Consider the following 27,211-nt stretch of genomic DNA (forward strand, 5'->3'; position numbering starts at 1 on the left):
AGTCGATTTTTACAAATTTGGCGAAACTTCTGGGACCTTGCGGAAGGACTAAATATATTGTAATTACCAACAAAATTTTCACACAAACAAGATGTCAATAGACAATTTTTCAAACCATGGGCAATTTAAAAAAATTACACAAGAAATGTTTTTTAAAATGTCAGTTTTTACATATTTGGCGAAACTTCAAAGGACTGGCGGGGATCTAAATTCGAGGAGGCGGGGCGAAGTGCCTTCTCGTGAAAAACGGACAACGCTGTACTATAAGGGGCTCCTCCAGCTCCGGAGCCCATTAGCACCAATGGCTGTTTATTGGCCATGAAAGTTAGTTTGGAACCCGGGAAATTAGTGTTCTTCAAAGGGCTTTTTTTTAATATATCGGTCATGCATATTTCTATAAAGTCTTTTTTTTTCTCTTTGTCTTTGGGAGGGAGCAGGATTGTGTTCTAATTATGAGCTTTTTACTTAAACTGCAATTTCTACGGGAGTGAGAGAGGGATTTTCATTTCTTTCGAGTCTGAATTCTTAATGCGCTTTTTCGTCCGATTATTTCTTATTGTCCGATTTAAATTTTTGCGAACTAAATAAGATTGCAAAACAATCTTTGAGTTTTAGTGAACTTGAGCGAGCAGGGGGCAGAACCCCTTAGTTTTTCAGAAAAAAATAGTATATTTTGCAGTTTACTTTTAGCAAAGAACATTAAAATCGGCAATTTTGTTGTAACATTTATCCGGTTTTATGGTACAAAGTTTCCGCCTAGATTTTTAATTTGGTTTTCCATGTTGCAAATTTAAAAAGTGTGTATTTAAATGTAAATTAATTACAGTGCCGCCGCTTATTAAAATCACATTCGTTCTGAGGACATTTGATTTTATAAAGCGGCTGATTTTATAAACCGGCACTCATGCACTGAAAAAAATAAAAGGTTTTTAAGTATAAATACTCTAAAAAAGAAATAAATTACGATTAGTTGTATTTTATTTTTAGATTAGTTGTATTGTATTATTTTAGTTGAGTTGCAAAACACAGTTGACATTTTAACTTACATACGGTACATTTTTAAAATTTCACAAGGGTCTTAAAATATTGACTTATTGTTGTTTGAATAAGAGAATTTGAAAGTAAAGATTGAGAAATCTCTAATTTAATTGCAGCATCACACTAACTACATTTAGGAAGCTTGTCATACTTATTCAAAATTTCGAATTAATCTTTCACACTCAAGTCTTCACGACTTGCTAGCTAACAATTTTAACTCAAGTGTAGAAATGAACTGTCAATCCCTGTAGATATTGAATGAGTACGAACTGATTGACTCAGTGGTCAGTGAGCAGGGCTGCATGTCGAAACAGTTCTGCGAAGTGGGAACATGCAGCACCAACTAAATATATGGTTCTCAAACAATTCTCTTGAGACTTCTTCATTCTCCTTCTTTTTTTTTTTAATTCAACTCCCCAAGAAAAAAAAAAACGTACAACCTTCACCTTTATTTTTTGTTTTTGTTTATGTGAAATTTGTTATTTTATTAGTGCTGCAATGTTTTAAATCATTGAAAGAAAAAATAAAGTCCTGGTTCTATTCAGAGAAGAATTAACATATGCTCTCCAATAGTTTAATTAAATCATCCTCGCCGTTTTATAAAATCAAAGGATAAACCTAACATGTTTTGGTATAGAAATGATTCTGTTTTTCTAAATTTGATTCTATAAAGCAGCTGATTTTTATGCCAGTGATTTTATTAGTGGCGAGCACTGTTGTAACTAAAACTTTAAAATCTTTTTTAAAAGTAAAAAGAAATCTGATTTAAAATAAACATTCGATTTAAAAAAAAATCTTTTCAGAGAAATCATGATTCTTTCACATGCTATGGTTACAGGAATCCTCATTTTTCAATTCAAAACTATCAGTTTATAAATGTAAAGAGATTTAATGAAAAGCAGCGAAAAATTTTGTTGAATGTTATGATTTGTAATGTATTTTAAGTTTTTAAAGTTATGTTTATTTTTCCTTTGCAGTAACTTTGGAGATTATATGCTGTTTTAGTTTGCTTTGCATGCAAAAGATGGTGTGGTTAATCTGCCATTTGAAAAGTACTAAGCTAACCACCATTGAGTTTTTTTCTTTTTGGTGATCCATGTCTTTCGCTTTGATAGTGACAGAACAGTAACATTTAGCTAAACACAGTATCAGAAGTTGAGAACTAGAAACTCTATCCTCCGTGCCAGCAAACTGAAGTTTATATACTCTGCTACTCGGAACTGTTTCATAACTCATCGTTAATCAAGAACAGACCAACTTTGTGCACCTGTTTTGAACTCTCTTCAATACTAATCACTTCAAACTGTTCTTGATTTTCTTCCCTATTTGAAAATAGTGTACAACGTTAAACACACTGATCATTGGCTATAGTTAATGTGTATGAAAGCCAAACTTTTGCTTTATTAAAGATTGCAAAATTAATAAAACTTGAGATCTCCTTGAATGTTAAATATTACAGAGCAAACCTATGTTTTATGCTAATACCAGTATTGTTAGAGACAACTGTAGAAGAATTACATCATGACGGGTTATAACAATAAAATCTTTTCTTTGGAAGAGAAGTCCTAGGCTCTACTAAATATCAATTTTCTGCTAATCAAGAGAGTCACCGGAATTTCACATTTACGTCTCCATCTATACTAGAAAGCACCCTTTTTGTGCTGATACCACATAAAATCTTTTCTTTGGAAGAGAAGGCCTGGCTGTACTAAATAGCATACTCTGCTAATCAAGAGTCACCGGAATTTCACATTTACGTCTCCATCTATACTAGACAAGCACCCGTTTTGTGCTGATACCACCGTTGTAAAAAAGGAACTGTTGAAAGAACACGTCATGACGATTTATATGAATAAAATATTTTCTTTGGAGGAGATGGCGTTGACTCAAGTGGCCATCAATCTGTGTCAGTTGAATAGTTTCAAAGAAGTTGCTTTAAATTTAGAAAAGCCGACATATGGCAGATTTCTGTATGATGTTCCTTTTCCTGAGCCTACATACTTCGTGATTGATCCAGAGGCATTGTCCAGATGGGCCAGGGTGGAAGACCACGAGCGATTGTGTGAAGAATTTCGAGAACCAGCAGAAGAAGAGCATCTAGCTCGATGGCATGCAGCTGTTGAGGAGCAATGTCTAAAACTGACCAAAGAGATGCCCTTACCCAATCCATTGAAGCAAAGGATCCGTCCCTGGATCAAACGCATCGCCTTGGAGTATTTGACTTACTGCCGGAGGCAAGAAGTGTTGTTTGAAGTGTCACGCTACTTTTTGATGGATGTTTTAAGCGTAAGGGATTGGCAATTAGACGGTCGAATAGACGAGGAGAAGGTAGCCAGACGCTTACTCGAAGATGAACGGTTGTCGGTTGAACAAAGGTACATAATTGCATGTGTATACTGTCTGGAGGTACACATTGAACAATTGTGGAACAGATTGGACCAGAGAGCCAAGCGGTTCTTCGTTCAAGGTCGGGGACCGAATGTCAGAGGGTATAGAGGTACTTCACTTATTGTTTGGTCTTGTTTCATGAATAGAAATTTCGGGGATCATTTAATATGGCCTGAGGCAGTATCGGAAGCAATCCGTTGTGGAAATCGCTCAGCGTTGATGGTGTCTTGGAAAAGGTTGGGAGAACCCATGTAGCAACAGATGGTGATTGAAAGCACGTTTGACTCCCTACACCAGTGGGAACGAAGGGAAATTTCTGGTAGAGTAGAAGAGAGACTAGTATCACCACTGATGCCGGGTGCCCTCAGATTTATTGAAGATTATACTTTAGCCTCATATTATAGCAACTTGACAGTTTTTCTTCTGTTGCAGATGGATCAAGAACAGCAACTGGCATTTTTTAATGAAGCCTTTGAGATGAAAATCAGGTGTACTAGATTTCTTTTACATTGGCCACATCAAGACTACTTTTTACCTATGATAAATCAGTTGTGGGGAATAATACCTAAAGATGAGAATGACCGATGTCTTACAGACTTAGTACAGAAGTACAGTGGCAGTGATGGAAAAGAAAGTTGTGATTACGAATATCGAAGTCTGTTGGGAGCGTTGTGGGAAGTCACCCCTAATGAGTATAAAAATTACGTGTTATGCAGGAAAACAAAGCACCTAACATTGCTGTCTCAGTTGTTAAGATCTCCCTTCCTGGAAAAAGACCAAGTGTTATTTAAACAGATTTTTCGCGATCAACCGCAAGAGAAAAGAAGAGAGATGATGCTCACTGATAACGAAGGAGAATTTATGTGTTCGCGGTTGATACGAGAGGAAAAGTGGACGTTTTTAAACTGGTTGCTGAAGGAATGCTTGTCGCAGGAGGAAATTGTTGGCTTCAGAAAACGATTCATTCCATCTTTTTCCGGCTCTTGGCTCTGTATGGATTTGTTTGAAGAGGATCGTCAAACGCTCGTGGAAGCTATCTTCAGTTGGTGTTTGGGATCGGATGCAGAAGAAAAGCAGTACAAAGATGACTTCATTAGTGGGGAAGAATGCGAATATAGATGTGCTTCTCTTTTAAGCAAAGGGAATATCGCTGCGGTGGAACGTGTGATCAATTTCTGTTTATCTTCGGTTGAGGAAAAGGGACGCGTAAAGTCGCACTTTGCTCAAGGAGCTTGTGGTTTTTTGTTGAACAGTTATGCAAGTGATTCTTGGTTAGAGGATGACATGAAGATGTGTGAAGAAAGTGTGTGGGAGCAGATGGATACAGTTATAGCCTGGAATGTTGATGCAGAGGAAAAAATAAATGAATTTAAAAAGAATCTTCTTTCTCGCACAGGGATTGCAATCCATTACAAACTTGTGTTTGTTAGAAGAATCCGGGAGAAGACAGAGCGCTTTTATCAATGGTTTGGTTTATCCCCCAAAGAAATAAAACAGCTCAAATGGGGCACGCTACTTACAGATAAGGCTCTTGTTGATATAGCAGAGGAGTTAGACAGTAATGAGGGTTTATTATTATCCCCTCTTCGTTGGTGTTTAACCGATGAAGAAACAGTGATCAATTTCAAAAAAGATGTTAAAGTATGTTTATTCTTTTTGTCGAGAAAGGGAGAGCTTGATGAGTTATTGAGCAAAGTCCTTGAAGATATTCCAAAAGAAATTCACAATGACACGAATACAGCAGGCGTTTTTGTAAAAGATGAAGAGAGAAAACGATCTGTAGCTGTAGATGATGAGCCTAATTTCCCAGAGAAGCGACCAAGGCAAATTTAAGAGCGTGAAAAGTACTGTCCTGCTGCAAGCTGCCTCATTTTCCAGTTATGAATTCTTGTTCATCAGGAATGGATCGATCTATCATTAGCGGGAGGAACCAGGCTCTATCAAGAAACATTTTCTCAGAAGATCCAATCCATTTCAGATAAAAACACCTCACTTGGGTACCACAGCTGAACTTGAACATTTTTACCTGAGCTTGAACTTGAGCCTATAAGATATTTGATACCTGAACTGTTTGACCTGTGAGACAAAACAGGTGATTTGGTATGAGACTCATACACCGAATCATTACCAAGGTTTTGTAATCAGAAATAAGCCATCTTAAAGATATGTCAACAGCAAAAGCAGCTTTTCTTTCAGAACAAAGCTCTACCATTGTATATTTTTACTGCTACAATGCAAAAAGATATTGAATAATGCAGCTCCACAATCGATCATGGCTTTTTCACTTTATCAACGAAATTTATTAGGTTTAGTGTAACAGCAAAGATAATTCTTGGTGTTACCAAACACTGAGGAAAATGTATGTGTATAATCAAGAGCCAAAATTCTTTACACTGCTTTTGGTGTAAAGTAGTAGTGACTATTTTTGATGTCAGTGAAACACCAAAAGATAATTCTTGGTGTTACCAAACACTGAGGAAAATGTATGGGTATAATCAAGAGCCAAAATTCTTCACACTGCTTTTGGTGTAAAGTAGTAGTGACTATTTTTGATGTCAGTGAAAAACCAAAGATAATTCTTTGTGTTACCAAACACTGAGGAAAATATGGGTATAATCAAGAGCCAAAATTCTTTACACTGCTTTTGGTGTAAAGTAGTAGTAGTTACTATTTTTGATGTTCAGTAATGCTAAAACTGATATTTGTTTTTGATGTACTTTTACTTTTTTAATTGTCCATGGAAAAAAAAGAATAAGTATGATAATGATGAATGATTAAAATTTTTTGTACTCAAATATGGATCAATACTTTTATTCCCACTACAACCATTTCTCTGAAAGGGCAAGATTTAAGTTTGATAATCATTTTTTGCATTCATTGCGGAAAACACTAAATACTTTGTAAGTATTTCAATTATTATACATTAAAAAGAAAAAAACATATTCCTCCCAAATCTACACAACTTAGGACTAAGCCATTAGCAAACTAGGTAGCTTCCCCGCAAAGGGGTATGTATGTTTTTATTTTTGAGGGGGCCCATGTAACCAAGATTAGCTCCCCCTTCTCCACTTTTTAACACGCTTTTATTAGCTTCACCTGTATGTACGTATGTATGTATCTTGCAACGGAATCTTGCAGCTCAAATTTCGCCCACTTCCTGCGATCGGATTCTTTTGAAATTTGGCACGCGACCTCAGACCCGATGACAATGCAATAATCTATAATCGAATTAATTAACTCTTAATTGTTAGTTTCCTCCAATTTTAATCAATATTTTGGCATAAATCCAACAATGTGAAAAAAGGAAAAAATTAAAAAAATACATTAAAAAATGCTCGCAAAAATTATTTTAAAATATTTACAAAAACCTTTAATTTTTCTGCATCAGACAAAATTTGTTCCAATGTTCCAAGGTAATTAGAACATGAAATATAATTGTTTTTAACTAATTTTATGCCAAAATTAAGGTGAGCCTTCAATTGGAAATTCATTGCTGATCAGACCATTGTTGAACAAACCTTTCATTCAAATGCATCTCAAATTTTCAAAGTAATGTAGATATGATTTCCGCACACATACATCGATGACTGAGATAGATTAGCTGGATTAGACAATTACTCCACAGGCAATTTTATCAGCGAAGTTGAATGTTTTTAGAGCTCGGCTATTTACACTTTAAGGGGTACGGTTGCTCTTTTTGGAGTTCGAGAGACCACGTTTCGAATGTTCGAGACTTTTAATCGCTTTTTTTTGGGCAAATTTCATGAATATAAAAGATTTTGAACAATGTTGTAATGAATATTTTTTTCGTAAAACAAGTTAAACTAAAAAGAAGAAAATAAAATATTAGTTTTAAACACTAAAGAAACACGCTTTCGTAGCAAAATGAACTAAAAAGTGAAAAATAATCTTTGGATGATAGTAGTTGACCAATCACTTAATTTTAATGTAATACAAAAAAGCGTGGGGGGCTTATCAGTTGTCTTGAATTTCTTCCATTTGTTGTCCATGCAAAAATGTAAATAGACAGCACCCCAAGGGTTTTTTGTATTTCGTAATACAAAAAAGCGTGGGGGGCTTATCAGTTGTCTTGAATTTCTTCTATTTGTTGTCCATGCAAAAATGTAAATAGACAGCACCCCAAGGGTTTTTTGTATTACATTAAAATTAAGTGATTAGTCAACTGCTATCATCCAAAGATTATTTTTTTGTGATTTCATTTGGGGGGAGGGGAGCAACCGTAACTTTAGCTTCTGATTTTTTTTCGAAGTGTGGCAAGGACTTCATTCTGTCACCCAGTGGCGCAACCAAAAAATAGTTATAGGAGGGCACTCTTAAAAAATTCTCGCTTGTGAGGGGGGGGGGGGAGCAGCCATGGTTCTCCTACCGATTTTTTTAAGTCTATTGTAGTTATAATATTTGAATTTCAATATGAACAATAGTCGAAAAAAATAAATCCTCCTTCGCCTTTTTTTTTTTTTTTTTTTGTTTCTCTTACAATTTTTTAAAATTCAAGAGTTTTGTAAAATAGATATAATTTTCAGTATGGCAGAATGAAGTTGAGTTAAATCAGAAAAATAAAACGTTTTTTTAAAGTAGAAAAGTTTTAAATTAGAAATTTCATGTGGTTTCTGACCTAAAATATTTTGTTCATACAAAGTACTGAGCACAGTTAGTTCAAACTTTTTGCCTTCTTTGAATAGCTAAGTTTTTAAATATACTAGCAATTAAAGCACCATAAAATGCTTCAAAATGGTTATCATGTACCCCCCCCCCCCATCACCTCCCTCGCCGGAAACTAAAAAACTTCTCTTTCCTCTATCAACATTGACTTTGAAGCTGGTTCTTTGCAATAAGATAATAAATAATTCTACAATGTTTAGTATTGTTTGAACTTTCTCATGATTGTCCTAAAAATGTTCGTAAACTTTATCTACATTGTGTCATAATTTCTTTGAACGCTCTTGCTGCTGACAATAGCTTGGATCAGGGACGCCCCGAGCTTTAATTTTTGGGATGGCAGAAATTCTGAGTTTGGCGAATGATTAAATACGAATATTAACACATAAATATAACTAATGAAAAGAGCTATTTGAGTGTTTAATAATTGCAGTTATGTCCCAAACTTTCAGAATCGTCAGACAAAATTTGCTGAATAAAGAAATTTTTGGAAGGTCACATCGGCCTCCCACCAGGGCACTCTTGGTTTTTCTGCCAATAGTAGATTTTGTTTAAATTTAACATAGAGGTGATATCGATAACACATAAAATGTCTTTAAAAATATTTCAAAGTATTCATTCATTTTGAAAGTACAGCAATGTAAACCCGCCTCTCCCCCCCCCCCAAAAATCAATAAACTTTGAAGGCTTAATATCCAAACTGTTCTTAAAATTAAAATTTCAAATAAAATCTCCCCCCCCCAATGCAACTCTTTAAAATTTAAATAAAAAAAATGTACGTAGTGCAATCGCATGGATCGTAATGCGGTTCATATTTGAATGTAATAATTTAAAAAAAAAAGCTTTCCTTGAATGTGTAAACATTACCTCTGCACAAATTTCATTGAAATCCTAAATGGTAACATAAATTTTAGTAGAAAATTGTGTTCGTTTTACATTGAATGGCCCACAAGTTCTTGAACAAATTCTTGAGTAAAAAAAAAATCTTGTTGACTTAAAAGATTGTTTTTAGAGGTGGTGCAATAAAAATTGTACATTCGATTTAATGTTGCTACTAGTGCATTGAAATATTCTCTTGTTTAAAAGAAAAAAAGGGGGGGGGGAGAAGTGGACTGTGAGAAATAGAATAACATTTGATTTTCAACAAGTATTTAACTTATTCTTATTCAGAGGTGTGCACTTAGAAGGGTGTTGGAGCAGACTGTGCCGTTGAAATTTTTACGGGGATGTTTTAAGGGGAATCATTCTTTTTTTTTTGGGGGGGGGGGGCATCCTATATAGTTATATAGCGGTCTTTGTGGTATTTAGGGTGTTGCGCCCTTTTGAGAGAGGCACCCCTGTTTTGTTTAGAGTCTTGCTCAGTGGTATAATTTTACAAATTAGTTCGCATTATTCCATATTAGTGGCACCCGCACGGTTTTGCCCGTAGTAGAAAATTAAAAGGTCTTTTGGTTCACCTGTATGGATACCTGTATGGTATACAAATGTATGATGAATTTCTCGCCAATTTGCTTGCCCATGTTACGGTTCCACATTATGATAACTTAGTAATTTACTCTTCCATCTTATGATAATTTTGCTCGGGAAAATGTTCTTAAAATTGGAATAGAGAAGAACATAATCGAATTTTCGAAAAATCGCTTTGAGGTGCATATCCCCATGCTATAAACTAATTTTGTGCCAAATTTCATGAAAATCGGCCGAACAGTCTAGGCGCTATGTGCGTCACGGAGATCCAGACAGAGAGACTTTCAGCTTTATTATTAGTAAAGATCTAATTTTACCGGTAATAAGTAAACTCCTTTGAAACAATAAACTGAAGCTTCCTTTTCAGTGGACTATTATATTTCTTATTATTATTATTATTATTTTTTTGTTTTGCTTTTTTCTGAAAATAACGGTTTTCTTTTTTTTTGAAAATTATTTGCATACTTTTGGCTAGCATTTTAAAAGTGTTTAGTTAAATATACATATTAGTATTTATTAATGGAAATTTACAATTTAAAATTGATAAAAAAAAACTCTTCCTCCATTCAACTCTAATTTGAATTCTGAAACTTTGAATTCAAATTATGTTTTTCACAATCACGAGTTGCGACAAGACCCTACTCATTAGAGTTATTGTTTCTAGAAACAGCTCCCCCTTCCCCCAAGGATCGATGTCCCTCCTCCTGGGTGGTTACGTGTGTATAGTTGAGTGTGTGTGTGTGTGTGTGTAGGCTTAAGTGTGTGTACGTAGGCGTGTGTATGTGTGTAAAGGCGCGCGCGCCTGTGTGAGTGTTTATGTGTATGAATGAGTATGCGTGTGTAGGACATGGACGCCACCACCCAGCAGAAGTAGATTCCGGGGGACAGCGCTCAGGACCAGAGGAGTGGGCGGTGGCCCCTGGTCCAAGCTGAAAAAGGAACCACAACATCAAGGACTGTCAAGTGAGAACAATAAGCAATCGTGATTGCTCAAAAATTTTTATTTAAAAGAATCATTTTAGAGAAAATGGAACTGAGCTCTAGGATAAGGCATATAACTAGAGATGTAGCTTTTAAAAATAATAAAATTTAAATAACAAAGCTTTATGTAGGGGAACATGGGGCAAAGTGAAATTGCGGGGTATAGTGAAATGGTGAAATATTTACTCTGCTTTTATCTCCACCTATCAGGTATTATTTTAGCTATATAGTAACATATGTAGTCTATTCCAGTCAGGAAAAAGAATCCGCTGAAAATTAAAGCATTTGGTGATACAGGCAATTTTAAAAAATTGGTACTCATATTGGAATATTTTGTTGTAAGTCAAAAATTATTTTTGTTGCTGTAAATTGATAAAGTTCTTGTTATTATCATTTGAAATATTAATTGAGACCTCCAAACATTCAATGCAGCAAAAATTTAGTTAATATTGAGCTTATTTGCATTTAAAATAAATTGTGCAATTGGTCAAGTACACATACGGGGCAAAGTGAAATAGTTTGCTTCATTTACCCACTCAATCATTTGAACTAAATGACTTACTTTTTCATGTATTAAACAATTCATTTACATACCTTCATTTAGTATTCACTTATTTATTCATTCATTCACTTATTTTCTTATTTACTCATTCATTCACTTATTTTCTTATTTATTCATTCATTCACTTATTTTCTTATTTATTCATTCATTCACTTATTTTCTTATTTATTCATTCATTCACTTACTTTCTTATTTATTCATTCATTCACTTATTTTCTTATTTATTCATTCATTCACATATTTTCTTATTTATTCATTCATTCACATATTTTCTTATTTATTCATTCATTCACTTATTTTCTAATTTATTCATTCATTCACTTATTTTCTTATTTATTCATTCATTCACATATGTTCTTATTTATTCATTCTTTTACCCGCTGATTGATTTTTCTTCACATATCAATTGATTTATTCATTTAAATCATTCGTTTTTTGTTTCATTATCTTTTAATATATTCATTCAACCATTTATTTACTGATTCTTTTGATAAAAAAATATGTTTTCTGATCAAATAGAAAATATGGCAAACAAAAACACTTGGCAATATATCACCAAGCTTTTGGTCGCCAAGTTTTGTGCGACGAATTTGGCGGTTTTTTTTTTTTTTTTTTTAATCTGGTTTCAATTTGGCCATATTTAGAGAGTTAACCTTTGAATCACATTAAAACTGCCAATATTGGGAAAATTTATTTGTGTAAGGCGTTTTCTTTGCTTCGGTTCGCAACAGACTTGGAATGAAAGTAATTAAAGTATTTTTTTTGCACACTCCGAGGCACAAATATCTTTAAATTGGAGTAAAATGAAGTCACGTGATGCACACAGCATCTCGTTTTTTTTTTAACATGGCTTCCTGTATTATGTAAAACTCGGCATTATCAGATTTTGAAAACCGTGATATATCGCTCTCCATATCTACATTTTTAGTACATTGATGCACTTTAATTTATGCATCTTTTAGTGGGAAAAAAAAAACTTTTTTCTGGTTAATATATTTTGCACAAAACAATTTTTCTAATTTTTTTATTGTAATGTATATATGCATTACTGTTACTTTTTCAAGTACAGTCAATGTTTCCCTCTGCAACTATTAAATTTTAGTTTATATATATTTTACACCAAATAACATTAATTAAACATTAACGTGAATATTTTAAAAAGTTAAATGAAGTATGCTCTCAAACTATAATGCATAAAAATGTATATTCTGCAGTGCTGTATGGTCTGATGTAGACAATTATTTCTGAAATAATTAAGGTTCATTGCTGTTACATATTTTCTTGGCAGTAGCAGTTAATGCTCATTGAACAAGCTTTTGATATTTTTAACTGGCAAGTTTTCAGCATGAGAAAAAATCATTGTTAAAACCTGGCAAAATTCACATATTACGCGCCTTACAGCACTGCTTGTACTGAAAAGTGTTTTTTTTTTTTTTTTTTTTTTTTTTTTTGAGCAATCACGATTGCATATTGTTCTCATCTGACTGTTTTTAGCGTTACGCTGATTTTATTTTCCCGCCAGCACCCTCTGCAGCATCGCCGTCGACCGGCCGCCTCACGATGCTGCTCCTCGTGCGAAAACCATGTCCAGGTTGCGTCAATATCCTACACATGCACGCACACCTACACACACACCTACACATACATACACGCGCACATACACACATACACACACTCATGCCTGCACACAGATACAAACACATATGCCTACATACACACACCCGCACGAACGCCTACACGCACACGTGCGTACACGCACAGCACTGCATAATACAAAACTCACACACATACATACACTCACACACACACGCACCCAGGAGCAGCATCACCGTCGACCGGCTCCTCACGATGCTGCTCCTATAGCGAAAGTCGTCTCCAGGTTGCGTCCATATCTTACACACACGCGCGCACACACACACACACAAACACATACACAAACACATACACACACTCAAACACATACACACACACGCATACATACAGACACCTACACACAGAACTACCCACGCACTCATGCCTGCACACAGACACAAACACACATGCCTACACACACATTCCCCACCACACACAACTACCCACACACTCATACCTGCACACACACATAAACACACATGCCTACATACACACACACACGCTCATGATTGCGAAAAACATAATTTGAATTCAAGAGGTCAGAATTCAAATTAATTATTATTATTATTTTTTTAAATATACTCTGACTTTTAATTCTTTCCATTTCTTTTCAGCTTAAAACAGGATTACATGCTGTTGGAATGCAGCTTGGCTTTCTTTGTGCTTTCGTCTGTTGAATTTTTCCAATTTTCCAGTTTACACACATTCCTCTTGCAGCAGCAGCGAACGGAAGACTAAAGCATATTGTACAAAGTGCAGGCTGTGGAAGTCCAAATTCAATTTTTCGTGATATCACCGGTAAATTTTCAAGCTTTGCATGCATTGAAATTCATGTAGCAGTAATTCTTGCTTTGCTTGAGGAAAGATTAAATAAAGATCGATTCGTCCACCCGGGGAAACTGAAACGAGAAAAGTTTTCCTTTGTAAAAAAAATCCATCGTCTTCGGAGTTTCATGAAAGAACACTTTTTTTACGTTCTTTCACAATGTCACATCAGTCTGAAATCCTTAACGACTCTGAAAACAGTTATTTGTGTGAACATTGTTCAGAATCGTTTTCTTACGCCTGTCATTTAAAAATGCATCTGACAATCCATACTGGCGAAAAAGAGTATAATTGTGAACATTGCTCTAACTCATTTCACAGTGCTTCCGATTTAAAGAAACACCTGAGAACCCATACTGGAGAGAAACCTTATTCCTGCGAGCATTGTTCAAGGGTATTTTCCTACACTTCCGATTTAAAGAAACATCTGAGAGTACATACTGGAGAGAAACCGTATTCCTGTAAATATTGCTCAAAGGCATTTTCTTGTGCTTCATACTTATCGAGTCATCGGAGAATCCATACTGGCGAGAAACCATATTCCTGTGTACAGTGCTCAAAAGCATTTTCCTTCGCTTCCGATTTAAAGAAACATCTAAGAGTACATACTGGAGAGAAACCGTATTCCTGTAAATATTGCTCAAAGGCATTTTCTAGTTCTTCACACTTATCGAGTCATCTGAGAACCCATACTGGCGAGAAACCATATTCCTGTGTACAGTGCTCAAAAGCATATTCCTACGCTTCCGATTTAAAGAAACATCTGAGAGTACATACTGGAGAGAAACCGTATTCCTGTGAATATTGCTCAAAGGCATTTTCTAGTGCTTCATACTTATCGAGTCATCGGAGAATCCATACTGGCGAGAAACCATATTCCTGTGTACAGTGCTCAAAGGCATTTTCTGATGTTTCAAACTTTTCGAATCATCTGAGAACCCATACTGGAGAGAAGCCGTATTCCTGTGTACTGTGCTCAAAAGCATTTACTCATACTTCCACTTTAAAGAAACATCTGAGATTACATACTGGAGAGAAACCATATTCCTGTGAACATTGCTTAAAGACATTTTCTGATACTTCACTCTTATCGAGTCATTTGAGAACCCATACTGGCGAGAAACCGTATTCCTGTGTAGAGTGCTCAAAAGCATTTTGCCGTGCTTCCGATTTAAAGAAACATCTGAGATTACATACAGGAGAGAAACCGTCCCAGCCAAAAATCGACTGCAGTTCAACTGCAAAAAATTTGGTGGTATTTGGAACCGAGTAACTGCAGTTCAACAAAAGCTTAATCTGCAGTTCAACTGCAATACCGAGGTTCAAAAAGACTGAAGTTTTTGTCTGTATGAATGCTTGAAAAGAATGCAATATTCCCAGCAAAAAAAAAAAAAAAAACTTGACGACCGTCCGAATTCCTGAATTCCCGCAAAAGCAAAGCAAAGAACGACTTGAAAGTTATTTTAAAAGCCTTGCTTGAATTAATTAGATGTTTTATTTGTTAACAAACATAAAATGGCAACAGTTATTAATTTTAAATCATTGCGATAACATTTCCGATTATCTCCCGAAAATTAAAATCACGTGAAATAAGCAGACGAGAATATTGTAATTTATCTTTCTTATTGTTGCATTTATAAAGCTATTTTAATCCATGTTAAAATTAATAGCAAGCATGGATGCGGTTTTTGTGAGGAAGAAGGGACTGTTGTCGAAAAAGGTAGGGGAACTTGTCGTGTGTACGACATCACCGACAGTACACAACTCAGACCTCGTTCTCATCAAAAGACTGCGCAGGATGCATCAGTTGCAACTCAGAATAATGTGCCACATAATGGGGTAAAGGGACCTTCCTTATTGATGAAAGTATATCCTCATTTTGATCTTATTCAAGGATTTATTCCCGACTATATGCATGCTGTGTTACTTGGGGTCACACGACAGATATTAAATATCTGGATGGAGGCAACAAAATCAGAGTATTCTTTTAGTGGCAAGACGATTAAAGTTCTGGAGGACAGGATAAAGCACATTAAAGTGCCTAGTGAAAGTGTACGATGTCTAAGATCCACCAAGGACATTTCATTTTGGAAGGCATCTGAGTGGCGAATTTTTTTGCAAGTTTCGCCCATAATTTTAATGGACGTTTTGAAAAAGCGTGCCTATAAAAATTGGCTCTGCTCTTTGTCCATGGAAAAAATCTGCTAATTTCTGACAATGTTTCACAATCAGATATTGTTAATGCTGAAAGGTGTTTAGAACAGTTCATACTTGGAGTGAAAAAACATCTATGGTCTTCAGGAACTTTCTTAAACCATACACTTGCTTTTGCACTTGCCAAAAGCAGTATTCTCATGGGGGCCGCTGTGGGCTCATTCCTGTTTTCTTTTTGAAAATCATTTGGGGAAGTTGAAAGACTTTCATCATGGCACCAAAGGAATTCCAACACAGATTTTGTCTACATACTTAAATAAGTCTATTGTGAAAGCAGTTCTTTCATCAGGGGAAATAAATAACACCCGTGTAAAAAATTTTGTTGATGATCTGGACCGTGGGCGGAGTCTCACCAAGAAAGCGATGAGTATCGATCAGTCAACGTTGCTTGGAAATCAGCAGTTGAAGAAATTATTCCGTGTGTACGAAAAAGCATTGTTGAAGTTCATTGATGAGCAATCTTTGGGGCCAGTTTATGCATATAAGCGTTTACTGCATAATGGAATAATTTACACCAGTAAAAGCTATTGTGAAAATTACACAAGAAATGATTGTATAGTAATGATATCAGATAGTAGCTGTATTGAAATCAGCGAAATTTTAAGATATAATGATAAAGTTTTCCTCATTGGTAAAAAATTAAAAATCAAAAATTTTAAACGTAATCATAAAGTTCTTGGCAATTTGTGTTCAAATATATTTGTTGTTGATGAAGATGATGATGACGTAATTGATCATAATTCTGTAAAAGCCTTTTCACCTCAGAGTATAATTTGTAAATTTATAGTTGTTTCAATAGCAGATAATAGATATTTAATTCCATTGCATAGTTCTGCTGAGCAGTAAAAAGTAAAATTTTATTTTGTAATCTAAATCATTGTTTTTTGTGTCGTAAGTCATTATATATTAAAAAGCCATTCAATCCCTGCCGTCACCCTTTCTGAAGGGATAATGTATGATAATTCAATATATTTAGCATCAAAATGTTTCATCTAAATAAATCCCAGAGAAAATTTTCAAATACTGTACCTCTGTTTTGAATACGATGTACACTCAACATTCTTTTTGTCATTATCATTGCTCAATTAACCAGATAGTTTTTATTCTGCTATGAAAATAGCATAACAAATTGGTATGTTCCATGTTTCTTCAAATGTTGTAATCCAACTATTTTTTACATATATTAATTGAAAATAGTCATTATATATTACAAAGCCATTCAATCCCTGCCGTCACCCTTTCTGAAGGGATAATGTATGATAATTCAATATATTTAGCATCAAAATGTTTCATCTAAATTCCAGAGAAAATTTTCAAATACTGTACCTCTGTTTTGAATACGATGTACACTCAACATTCTTTTTGTCATTATCATTGCTCAATTAACCACATAGTTTCTTATTCTATAACAAATTTTTATATCCCATGTTTCTTGAAATATTGTAATCTTGCAATCATTATTTTTATATGTATAATATATGAAAATTATCCTTATATAATACAAAGCCATACCATCCTGCTGTCAGACATTGAAAAGGGATAATGTATGACAAAGCAACACATTTATCTTAAAGATGTTTGAATCTTCATTTTAAAGTTATGAAATATTTCACCTGATGTTTTGAGTAGATATGTATTAAACTTTCCTGTTGTAATTATTACTACTGCAACCAAGAGCTGAAATGATTAGTTTGTTACTTATTCTGCTATGCAAATATTATTTCAAATTTTATGTTCTTTAGGTTTCTCTAAATTTTGCTATCTAATCTTTGTTTTTCATATATTAAATGAAAATCATCATATAATGCAAAGTCAGGGCAGACAAACAATTTACTTTCATTCAATCTCCGCCATCACACTTGTACAATGCTCGACAACGATTTTTAAAGACATTAGGCAAGAAATTAATTTTGGTGCCCCCCCCCCTTCTGCTCTGTTAATTCCATGTATTGAATCAATAAAATATTTTAATGCCCACGTCTCAACACAGCCATTCGAAATGGCGGTACAATTCAGGCAGATATTACAATATTGAAGTATATATGTAATAAAAAGTAGAAATGATTTCTTAAAAAAATTAAAAAGGAACTTTTTGAATGATTCACTCGTGTTGGTAGAGGTGCACTAGACTTTTATTGTAATTATTATTTTCTGCGTCAAGTGCTCAATTTATTAATGCTTCATTCTGCTGTGCAAATAGAATTTCAAATTTATATATGATGTGCCGTGTTTTCTATTTTATTCTGTGAAATTTATTAACGATTAAATATTTTGATATAAGATGTTGAATGTTGGCCGTTGTCAGTTTCCTGTCGTTAATTTTTAAAATTATATATGATATCAGTCTTTGTAGTGTAAATAGAGACTAAACCTGAAGTATTTTACGAATTTTAGAAAAAGTTTAAGTTCTTAAGTGGATTTTTTTCTTTTATGATTTAATTACATCTTGCTATAATAATCTAGGGCATGCACAGAAATTTTAGGGCCCATTACAAAGGACTTTTATGAGCCCCGTTTGTTTCATATTCTGTCATGCTAATAGTATTTGAAATTTTGCGTCCTCTATGTTTCTCTAAATATTGTTTTCTGATCATTGTTTTTCACATAGTAAATAAAATTTATCATCATACTAGAAAATCACCCATCATGGTATGACGGGTTAAAATTTGCTTCTATGTACATTTGGACGCAGCAATTGCCTGTTTGGTGATATTTTGGTAGTTTAAGTTAAATTTGACAGTTTAACCCTAGCAGCAGTTTAAACATAAACTCCAGTAGATAGCGGTCATTGTTGACCAATTTTTAAGTTTCTTTATTCTCCTAAAATGACAGTCTTACCAATAAAACAGTTAAGTCACTTGATCGAGTTCAGCCTTGTCACAGTAAAGCATTTCCATGCATGTTAAATATTACCAAAATATATTATCAAATTATCATACCATGGCGCCAGTTTCATTGTTGTAACACCCGGGTTACTTCCTCATCGGCTATTATTTGTATGAGGAATAATGCAAAGCCTGATGTAGACAAATGATTTACTTTCATTCAATCTCTACCATGATACTTGTAAAAAGGATAATGTAACGGGGCTTGCAAATTGTATTGCTAGACATGTTCAGTTCATGAAAAAAATCCGATCGGAAATGAATCTTTTATCTTTACCTGCATGTAATTTTTTAATCAAATATTTCTGTATTATATTTATTAAAACATTATCGTATGCTCACCTGAGTTCAAAATTTATTTCAAGTGGTAACATTAAAATCATATTTGAACAAACATGAAATCATTAGGAATTGTTTACTCTTGCCTTTTAAGGAGTAAACAAGAAGAATTTACAAATATTCTTTTGCTTGTGGAGATTACTCTCTGCATTTCTCCCAGCATATCTGCATGTGAGAGGGTATTCAATGTCATGAACCAAATAAAAAGCTCTATTGCAGGTTGTTCACAGAGACTGTTAACAGTTTGATAACAATAGCAATTTATGGTGTAGAATTGGAGAATTTCTAGCAATTAGGGGCAACGAAACGGTGGTGGTTGTTTAAAACCAAAGGAGCGAGACATGTTGACGAACATGCATGTCAACAATAATCCTAGAATTTTATATTTTGTAACATTTAACGGCAGCTTACTATGTTTTCTTAAATTATTTTTTTTAATGATTTTTTAAAAATAGTTCCTAATTCAGATATAAAGCTGTGTAATTAATGTTTTGGCTGATTAATTGTTTATGTCAAAGTTAAACGTTTTTATTAAAAAACAATAAAAGAACTGTGCAAGTGAAAATTTTATTTCGGCATGTATTTTTAGAGAAACAAGTAAAATTTTTGAGATATATCTAGAGTCCTGTAATGATTTTTTAAAAATGCATTTCGCTTCAAAATGCAATAAATTAAAAAGGAACTTTTTGAATGATTCACTCGTGTTGGTAGAGGTGCACTAGACTTTTATTGTAATTATTATTTTCTGCGTCAAGTGCTCAATTTATTAATGCTTCATTCTGCTGTGCAAATAGAATTTCAAATTTATATATGATGTGCCGTGTTTTCTATTTTATTCTGTGAAATTTATTTTGATACATCTGGTTGAAGGGGCTGAAATGAGTTATAGTTACAAGTAAAATAAGGGTTTTTTTTTTCAGAGAATGAAAAATTTTTCCTAAACTATTGACTTAAAAAATGTGTAAAAAGAAATAAATCTGTCAAAATAAATAAAGTTTAAAGTTAAGAATGATTGTGAACTCTGTCAGAACCCTCTTTAATGAAAACACCCCAGTATGAACACATTTTGATGGTCTCTGTGAATATATGCATGCAAATATGCAGCCTCTAATCATGCCAGCAGCAGCAAATCATGAACACCCCCCAAATTGTGAACAATACTGTTTGCTCCCAGTGTTCAAAATACAGAGGATCCACGAAAATACAAATTAGCTGCAATCGAATGTTATTATAGAATGAGATGTTATATCAAGTTTTGAAGTTGCTTGGTAATTGAAAGCTCAGTTTTTTAAAAACAGTTCAGGAGCAAATTTTTAGTGTCAGTTTAATATGAAGCATGAACTGTTTAGTTTTTTTTTTTTTTTAATTTTATAAAAAAATCCACAAAAACAACTTTTGTGAAGATCCATATATGTTTTGCAATAAAAATTTTGTCTTTTTATTATTTTGGAGCGGGGGGGGGGATCTTTAAATGACAATATTTATGTAAAAGATTATATGAACTACCTCCCCTTCTGCTGCACGTCATTCATCTGAAATCACCTTTAAAAATGAAAAAATACAAAAAAAAAAAAACAGTGATGCGAATTGATGACGTTTATTAGAAAAATATCATTTATTTTTTTTTTACTTTTAAAAAAATTGCAGTTTTAATGAAGTCGCATTTGAAAGTTAAAAAATTCACCGAAATATCAGATCGAGTTGGCGAAAATAAAAGAAACTGCAGTGTAACTGCACTATCAAAAAAAGATAAAATGAAAGCATTTTGCATTCATCAAAAAAACTGCAGTATTTTTCAAGTATACACGAAAATTTCTTTTTATCTGCAGTTTTTTTGAAGTCGTTTTTTAGCTGGAGTATTCCTGTGTACGGTGCTCAAAAGCATTTTCCCGTGCTTCCGGTTTAAAGAAACATCTGAGATTATATACTGGAGAGAAACCGTATTCCTGTGTACAGTGCTCAAAACCATTTTCTTGTGCTTCCGATTTAGAGAAACATCTGAGATTACATACTGGCGAGAAACCGTATTCCTGTGTACAGTGCTCAAAACCATTTTCTTGTGCTTCCGATTTAGAGAAACATCTGAGATTACATACTGGCGAGAAACCGTATTCCTGTGTACAGTGCTCAAAACCATTTTCTTGTGCTTCCGATTTAGAGAAACATCTGAGATTACATACTGGCGAGAAACCGTATTCCTGTGAATAATCTTCATGTATGTGTAGGTGTCTGTATGTATGCGTGTGTGTTTGTGTGTGTGTGTGTGTATGCGTACGTGTGTGTGTGTATGCGTACGTGTGTGTGTGTATGCGTGCGTGTGTGTGTGTATGCGTGCGTGTGTGTGTGTGTATGCGTGCGTGTGTGTGTGTATGCGTGCGTGTGTGTGTGTATGCGCGTGTGTGTAGGACATGGATGCAACCTGGAGACGGCTTTCGCTATAGGAGCAGCATCGTGAGGAGCCGGTCGACGGTGATGGTGCGGAGGGTGCTGATGGGAAAATAAAAAGATAGCACGCCAAAAACAGTCAAATGAAAGCAATAAGCAATCGTGATTGCTCAAAAAGGAACAATATTGAAAAGATCTCATAATGTGAACTTGTTTGATTTAAATAAAAACTGGCAATGATCCTCCACTCTTAAATTTATTTATGTTGTTTCCCACTATAGATTTCACTAAGGAAATTTGTGGATTAGTTGTTGTGTTGTCTTGTGCCAGCAAGGCTGGTAATTAGGAGTGCGCTGCTTCACTTTTCCAGCTGTACCATAATTTGGTTTGAAGACAGTCCACACATGCCATAAGGACCCGTTTATAGGGTTGGCATGTTGGCAACCATTCACGGCACAACAACACATTTACTCAAAGAGAGGACAAGGACAGGAGAAAGAAAGTACACTCAGACCTCGATATAAGGTCACTCGCTTATAAGGTCACCTAGCATTTAAGGTCACTTTTCTAAAGTCCCGGCTCACTGAATAGGAATTCTATGTTATGTCTTATCGGAAATGTGGTTAGGTCATAATACATTAATCGCTTATAAGGTCACTTCTGTCTGATTTCTTTAAATAATTTCAGTGTTTAATAGATTCATTTCAAAGAATTTTTCATGATATACGATCCTTAAAAAGGGAAAAGTTGTATTCCTATTACGTAGCATGTAGTGCACGAAATGCAGTAGGAAGTGAGTATTACGACAGTTACGCTAAAATGTGAAGCAGTAGTAATGAGGGCACTCAGCGTGTACATATCGCACTTTTTTACCAGTCATGAGAAACCGAAGAAAAGTTTCAGAAAACAATCAGAAACCATTGTGCTTAAACGAAAGAAAAATCCTATCAGTCCTGTATTTATGATAATTTTAAGTTAGGTAAGTTGCTCATTAGTTCTCTGCTTGGGCATATTTGTATGCAGCTTTACTCTAAATGAAAGTTCAAAAAACTCATTTCAAAATGTCTAATTGTTTCCAAAAGTTTTAATTGGTTCAAATCTATTCAACTATTATAACCTAATTATTAGTATTTTTGAATGTATTAAATTTTAAAAAAGATAAATGTATATACATGTTTATTTATCAATAAATATACATGGTTCGGTTATAAGGTCACCCCGCTTATAAGGTCAGTTTCGTGAAATCCCGAGGGGTGACCTTATATCGAGATCCGACTGTACATCCATTCCTAAGCCGAGATTCGAACCTGGGACATCCATATTTCTGTCAGACTTCTCTTAACACTAGACAAGGGGGGCGGTTGCAGATTAATTAAAGTTGAATTCGTGCTCTCTCATAGATATCTATTCATAAGAATATAATGAACAAAATCTGAGGCCGACTATTTGATTCAGATGATGTGTCGCGGAATGATTCCGTTTAACTCTCGATCAGACATCTGAGCTGCAGATTGAAGCCTTCTCGATAGATGAAGAAGGCTTTGAATGTGTGGTATGGGGTCAGGGTTGTCGGTTATTCAGCCGGTTGTAAGATCCTCATGTTTCAAGCTTAACTGTGAAATATTAGGTGCTATTGAAACCAAAACACACATGACTTGCTCTCTGTATAACAAATATTTAGCTTTTATATGAAGGAGTGGTTCTCATTGGAAAGAAGTTAAGGCTTGTTGCTTAGTGGAGATTTTGGAAGGAAAGAATTCAATCAATTCTTTATTTTAGTTACAGTTTATTTATTTATTTTTAATGGGGTTGCGTGACAGACCTAATGCATTTCCCAAGAGCTTTACGCAGGCAGACACATTTTGAGCTTCTGATGGCCGAGTATCACTTGTTAATTTATGTTTTTTTTTAATAAGTCTCAAATGCTGGTAGTTTTACTCTTTCGTCGTAGAAATATTTTGATTGAAAGGCTTCTTTTTTTTAAATCTATTTTGATCAGTGAAACGGGATTTTGATGACCTAAAAAATCTCTGAAAATGCCCTTAAGAAATGAAAACAATGTCCTTTAAAGTAGCAAAAAGGCCATGAAAAAATGTGTGATATGCACATAAAATAAAGGAACTTTTTATTATATTTAAATTTTTTTTGTTATCAGTAGCTCAATTCAATGATAGGCACTTTTTCCTGAGAAATGAATGCTGCAACTCAGCATGTTAGTAAGTTTTAACAATAGGTCAATTCTGATGAATTTCAATGGGATGGTCTTGATAAGCTGGTTGTTGAAAGTATTGAGAGTAACAATATAAAAGGCAGAAATATTGTAAAGATTTCTTATAAAAATGATCTTATACGAAAAGAATCACAATGTAGTAAAATATCTCCTAAAATGCAAGAAATAAATGCATTCATATAAAGAAAAAGAAAGAAAGATGTGCTCTAAAATTTAAAAAAAAAAGATCTAAATGTCTCTAAAAAGACATTGAAGATAAAATAGCCCAAAAGACAAAAGAAAGCAAACGGCAAAATCCGAACCTTAATGATCAGTTTATCCTACCCAATATATTTATTTTATATTCTAATTCTTTTCATTATTTTCAGCAGTAATCTGACTTGTGTGACATCGGACTTGAACAAGTGGGATTAACTCTGACAATACAAATCCTCCTCTGCACATACATCCGAAGAAGTTATTGAAGTAAATGTTCTGAGAGACGCTACTCAAGTACTCTTTTTCTGAATTTCAAGACATAAGATGAAGAGGTGTTTCTTGAGCTGAGACAGTCAAATTCTAACAATACAAATCATCCTCTGCACATACATCCTAAAAAATTGCTGAAGTAAATGTTCTGAGAGACGCTACTCAAGTACCCTTTTTCTGAATTTCAAGACATAAGATGAAGAGGTGTTTCTTGAGCTGAGACAGTCAAATTCTAACAATACAAATCATCCTCTGCACATACATCCGAAAAAATTGCTGAAGTTAATGTTCTGAGAGACGCTACTCGAGTACAATTTTTCTGAATTTCAAGACATAAGATAAAGAGGTGTTTCTTGAGCTGAGACAGTCAAGCAAAATAGAAAGTTGAAACTGGTGTGCAGATGTGTATGATGCTGAAAACCCGTTGTCTTCTTCGCAATGCTTTGCCAAGAATTAGCCGAGTAATGCAATCATTCAAATTTGAGATTTTGGCCATTTCTTCTTGTACGTATTTAAATATCTCTTGAGAAACTTTTGCAGTTTAGAATGTGCCTATGAAAATATTTCATGCACACTGGTTAGCAGTTGCTTTTGTTTCCCATGTGTTTCAAATTGTCCCTCATTGAAGCAAGTGACAGTCGTAGAAAATAATTGAATTGAAAGTACTCATTTGGTACAGAAACTGCGAGTTTTATATTTCTTGTTAACAAAAGAAGAGATACGCAAGATATTGTTAACCCGCACTTCAACGTGGTATATTCCATTATTTTGACCTAAAAGAGATCAAAGTTGAAGGTTTATCTTTATAAAATATAACGAAACGTTCAGGGTTCTCATCAGTTCCATGCGATAAAGACTCTCTGTTTCTTTCGGTTGTTCCTGTTATCACGTGCAGTATAAGTTTAAAGAAAATTATCTCATACTCATGTATTGAATTGCACTGAATAATTTCTGCTTTACGCATTTGAAAGATTATTTCGATTACGTTAAAAGATTTAAGATCTTAGTGCGCCCCACTTGTCTGCAAAGATTTCTATGCAACATTCAGGTCTTTTCATTTTGCTATATGAACAAAAAATCTTTTAAAATTAAGTGGTCAGAATGATGTAGAAGTCTCTTTTCGAGAGATTGTTGCCCCTATCACGTTGGAGATGTATGCGTCTTTTAACTAAATGATGTCCTAACGTAAGTTTCTGTGACTCTACTTTGAAAAGACTTGCTGTCTTATAAAACATTTATGAATGGCTTCTGCTGCAAAAAATATATGTTTTACACTGCTCTAAATTTGTTTTTGAAACTTTGTAAACATTTTTGAGAAATATTCGTACCAAAAAATGTCTAAACCATAGTGGAGAACTACCACACTCTTTCTGATTGAAAACAACTTTAATGTCACACATGAGAGTCCACACTGGCGAGAGACCATATTCTTGCGAACTTTGTTCAAAGACATTTTCTGACTCTTTATGCTTAAAGCGACACAAGGTCATTCATACCGGCGAGAAACCCCATGTGTGCGAACATTGCTCTAAGGCATTCGCTCTCTCTTCAACTTTAGTCTCACACATGAGAAGCCATACTGGCGAAAAACCATATTCGTGCGAACATTGCTCAAAGACTTTTACTTTCCTTTCACAACTAAAGGCACATGCAAGAGTCCACACTGGCGAAAAACCATATTCTTGCGAACTTTGTTCAAAGACATTTTCTTACTCTTCATGCTTAAAGCGACACAAGGTCATTCATACCGGCGAGAAACCCCATGTGTGCGAACATTGCTCTAAGGCATTCTCTCTCTCTTCAACTTTAATCTCACAAATGAGAAGCCACACTGGCGAAAAACCATATCCGTGCGAACATTGCTCAAAGACTTTTACTTTCCTTTCAGAACTAAAGGCACATGCAAGAGTCCACACTGGCGAAAAACCATATTCTTGCGAACTTTGTTCAAAGACATTTTCTTACTCTTCATGCTTAATGCGACACAAGGTCATTCATACCGGCGAGAAACCCTATGTGTGCGAACATTGCTCTAAGGCATTCGCTCTCTCTTCAACTTTAACTTCTCACATGAGAAGCCACACTGGCGAAAAACCATATCCGTGCGAACATTGCTCAAAGACTTTTTCTTTCCTTTCACAACTAAAGGTACATTCAAGAGTCCACACTGGCGAAAGACCATATTCTTGCGAACTTTGTTCAAAGATATTTTCTGACTATACTTGCTTAAAGCGACATAAGGTAATTCATACCGGCGAGAAACCCCATGTGTGCGAACATTGCTCTAAGGCATTCGCTCACTCTTCAACTTTATCTTCACACATGAGAGTCCACACTGGCGCGAAACCATATTCGTGCGAACATTGTTCAAAGACATTTTCTAGTAGTACCCAGCTTAAGATACATAAAAGAGACCACACTGGCGAGAAACCGACGTGCGAAAAGTGTTCGAAGACGCTTTCTGACTTTAGACACTTGCGGCGACACATGTTAGTTCACACTGGCGAGAAGGCCCATGCTTGCGTACACTGTCCTAAGACATTTGCCCACTCTACAAGTTTAGTGAGGCACATGAGAACCCACACTAACGAAAAACCGTTTTCGTGCGAACACTGCTCAAAAGCATTCACCCAATCTGTGAATTTGCAGCAACATGTGCGAACCCATACCGGGGAAAAACCGTACTCTTGTGAATGTTGCTCAAAGGCATTTTCTTGGCCTGCGCAGTTGAAAAGACACATGCTAACCCATACCGGTGAAAAGCCTTATGCGTGCGACCATTGTTCAAAAACATTTTCTGGCAGTTCTGGCTTGAAGAAACATTTTAGGGTTCATACCATAGACTAATAATAAGAGTATACCGAGCTATGCAGCGCCGTACTTACGTATGGGCTTACTCGGCTAACTACACTTTACCATAAATTTACCTAAATTTTTTAATTTTTTAAAAATAAATGATTCAGGCACATTTTCTATGAACAAGAGTCAATGTAATTAGTATACTATATTTTTATTAACTGAAATAAAATAATAGAGCTTCTATGTGTGTGTGTGTTTTATTTTCATGTAAGTTGTATTTTTCCCGAATTTGTAGCTTTAAAAAGGCAATTCTAGACA

At 34.7% G+C, this 27,211-nt stretch overlaps 2 protein-coding genes across 2 annotated transcripts; both read left to right on the forward strand.

Moving 5' to 3' along the window:
• Positions 1 to 2,913: 2,913 nt before the first annotated feature.
• On the forward strand, positions 2,914 to 6,314 carry LOC129232874 (uncharacterized). The gene is made up of 2 exons (XM_054866976.1): positions 2,914 to 3,366; positions 3,859 to 6,314. The coding sequence occupies exons 1-2, from the start codon at positions 2,914 to 2,916 to the stop codon at positions 5,257 to 5,259; spliced, it is 1,854 nt and encodes a 617-aa protein (XP_054722951.1). The 3' UTR covers positions 5,260 to 6,314.
• Positions 6,315 to 13,585: 7,271 nt separating this feature from the next.
• On the forward strand, positions 13,586 to 26,941 carry LOC129232875 (zinc finger protein 208-like). The gene is made up of 2 exons (XM_054866977.1): positions 13,586 to 14,842; positions 25,498 to 26,941. The coding sequence occupies exons 1-2, from the start codon at positions 13,734 to 13,736 to the stop codon at positions 26,939 to 26,941; spliced, it is 2,553 nt and encodes an 850-aa protein (XP_054722952.1). The 5' UTR covers positions 13,586 to 13,733.
• The last annotated feature ends 270 nt before the right edge of the window (positions 26,942 to 27,211 follow it).

Source organism: Uloborus diversus, unplaced genomic scaffold (assembly GCF_026930045.1).
Source record: "Uloborus diversus isolate 005 unplaced genomic scaffold, Udiv.v.3.1 scaffold_14, whole genome shotgun sequence".
Taxonomy (NCBI): Eukaryota; Metazoa; Arthropoda; class Arachnida; order Araneae; family Uloboridae; genus Uloborus; species Uloborus diversus.

What these genes read in the sequence shown, in the direction of transcription:
- LOC129232874 (XM_054866976.1), top strand. Translation starts at nt 2,914, where the DNA reads ATGGCGTTGACTCAAGTGGCCATCAATCTGTGTCAGTTGAATAGTTTC. An exon ending in GTCGAATAGACGAGGAGAAG is followed by an intron (nt 3,367 to 3,858) that starts GTAGCCAGACGC and finishes CTTCTGTTGCAG; the next exon opens with ATGGATCAAGAACAGCAACT.
- LOC129232875 (XM_054866977.1), top strand. Translation starts at nt 13,734, where the DNA reads ATGTCACATCAGTCTGAAATCCTTAACGACTCTGAAAACAGTTATTTG. An exon ending in TTGGTGGTATTTGGAACCGA is followed by an intron (nt 14,843 to 25,497) that starts GTAACTGCAGTT and finishes GTCACACATGAG; the next exon opens with AGTCCACACTGGCGAGAGAC.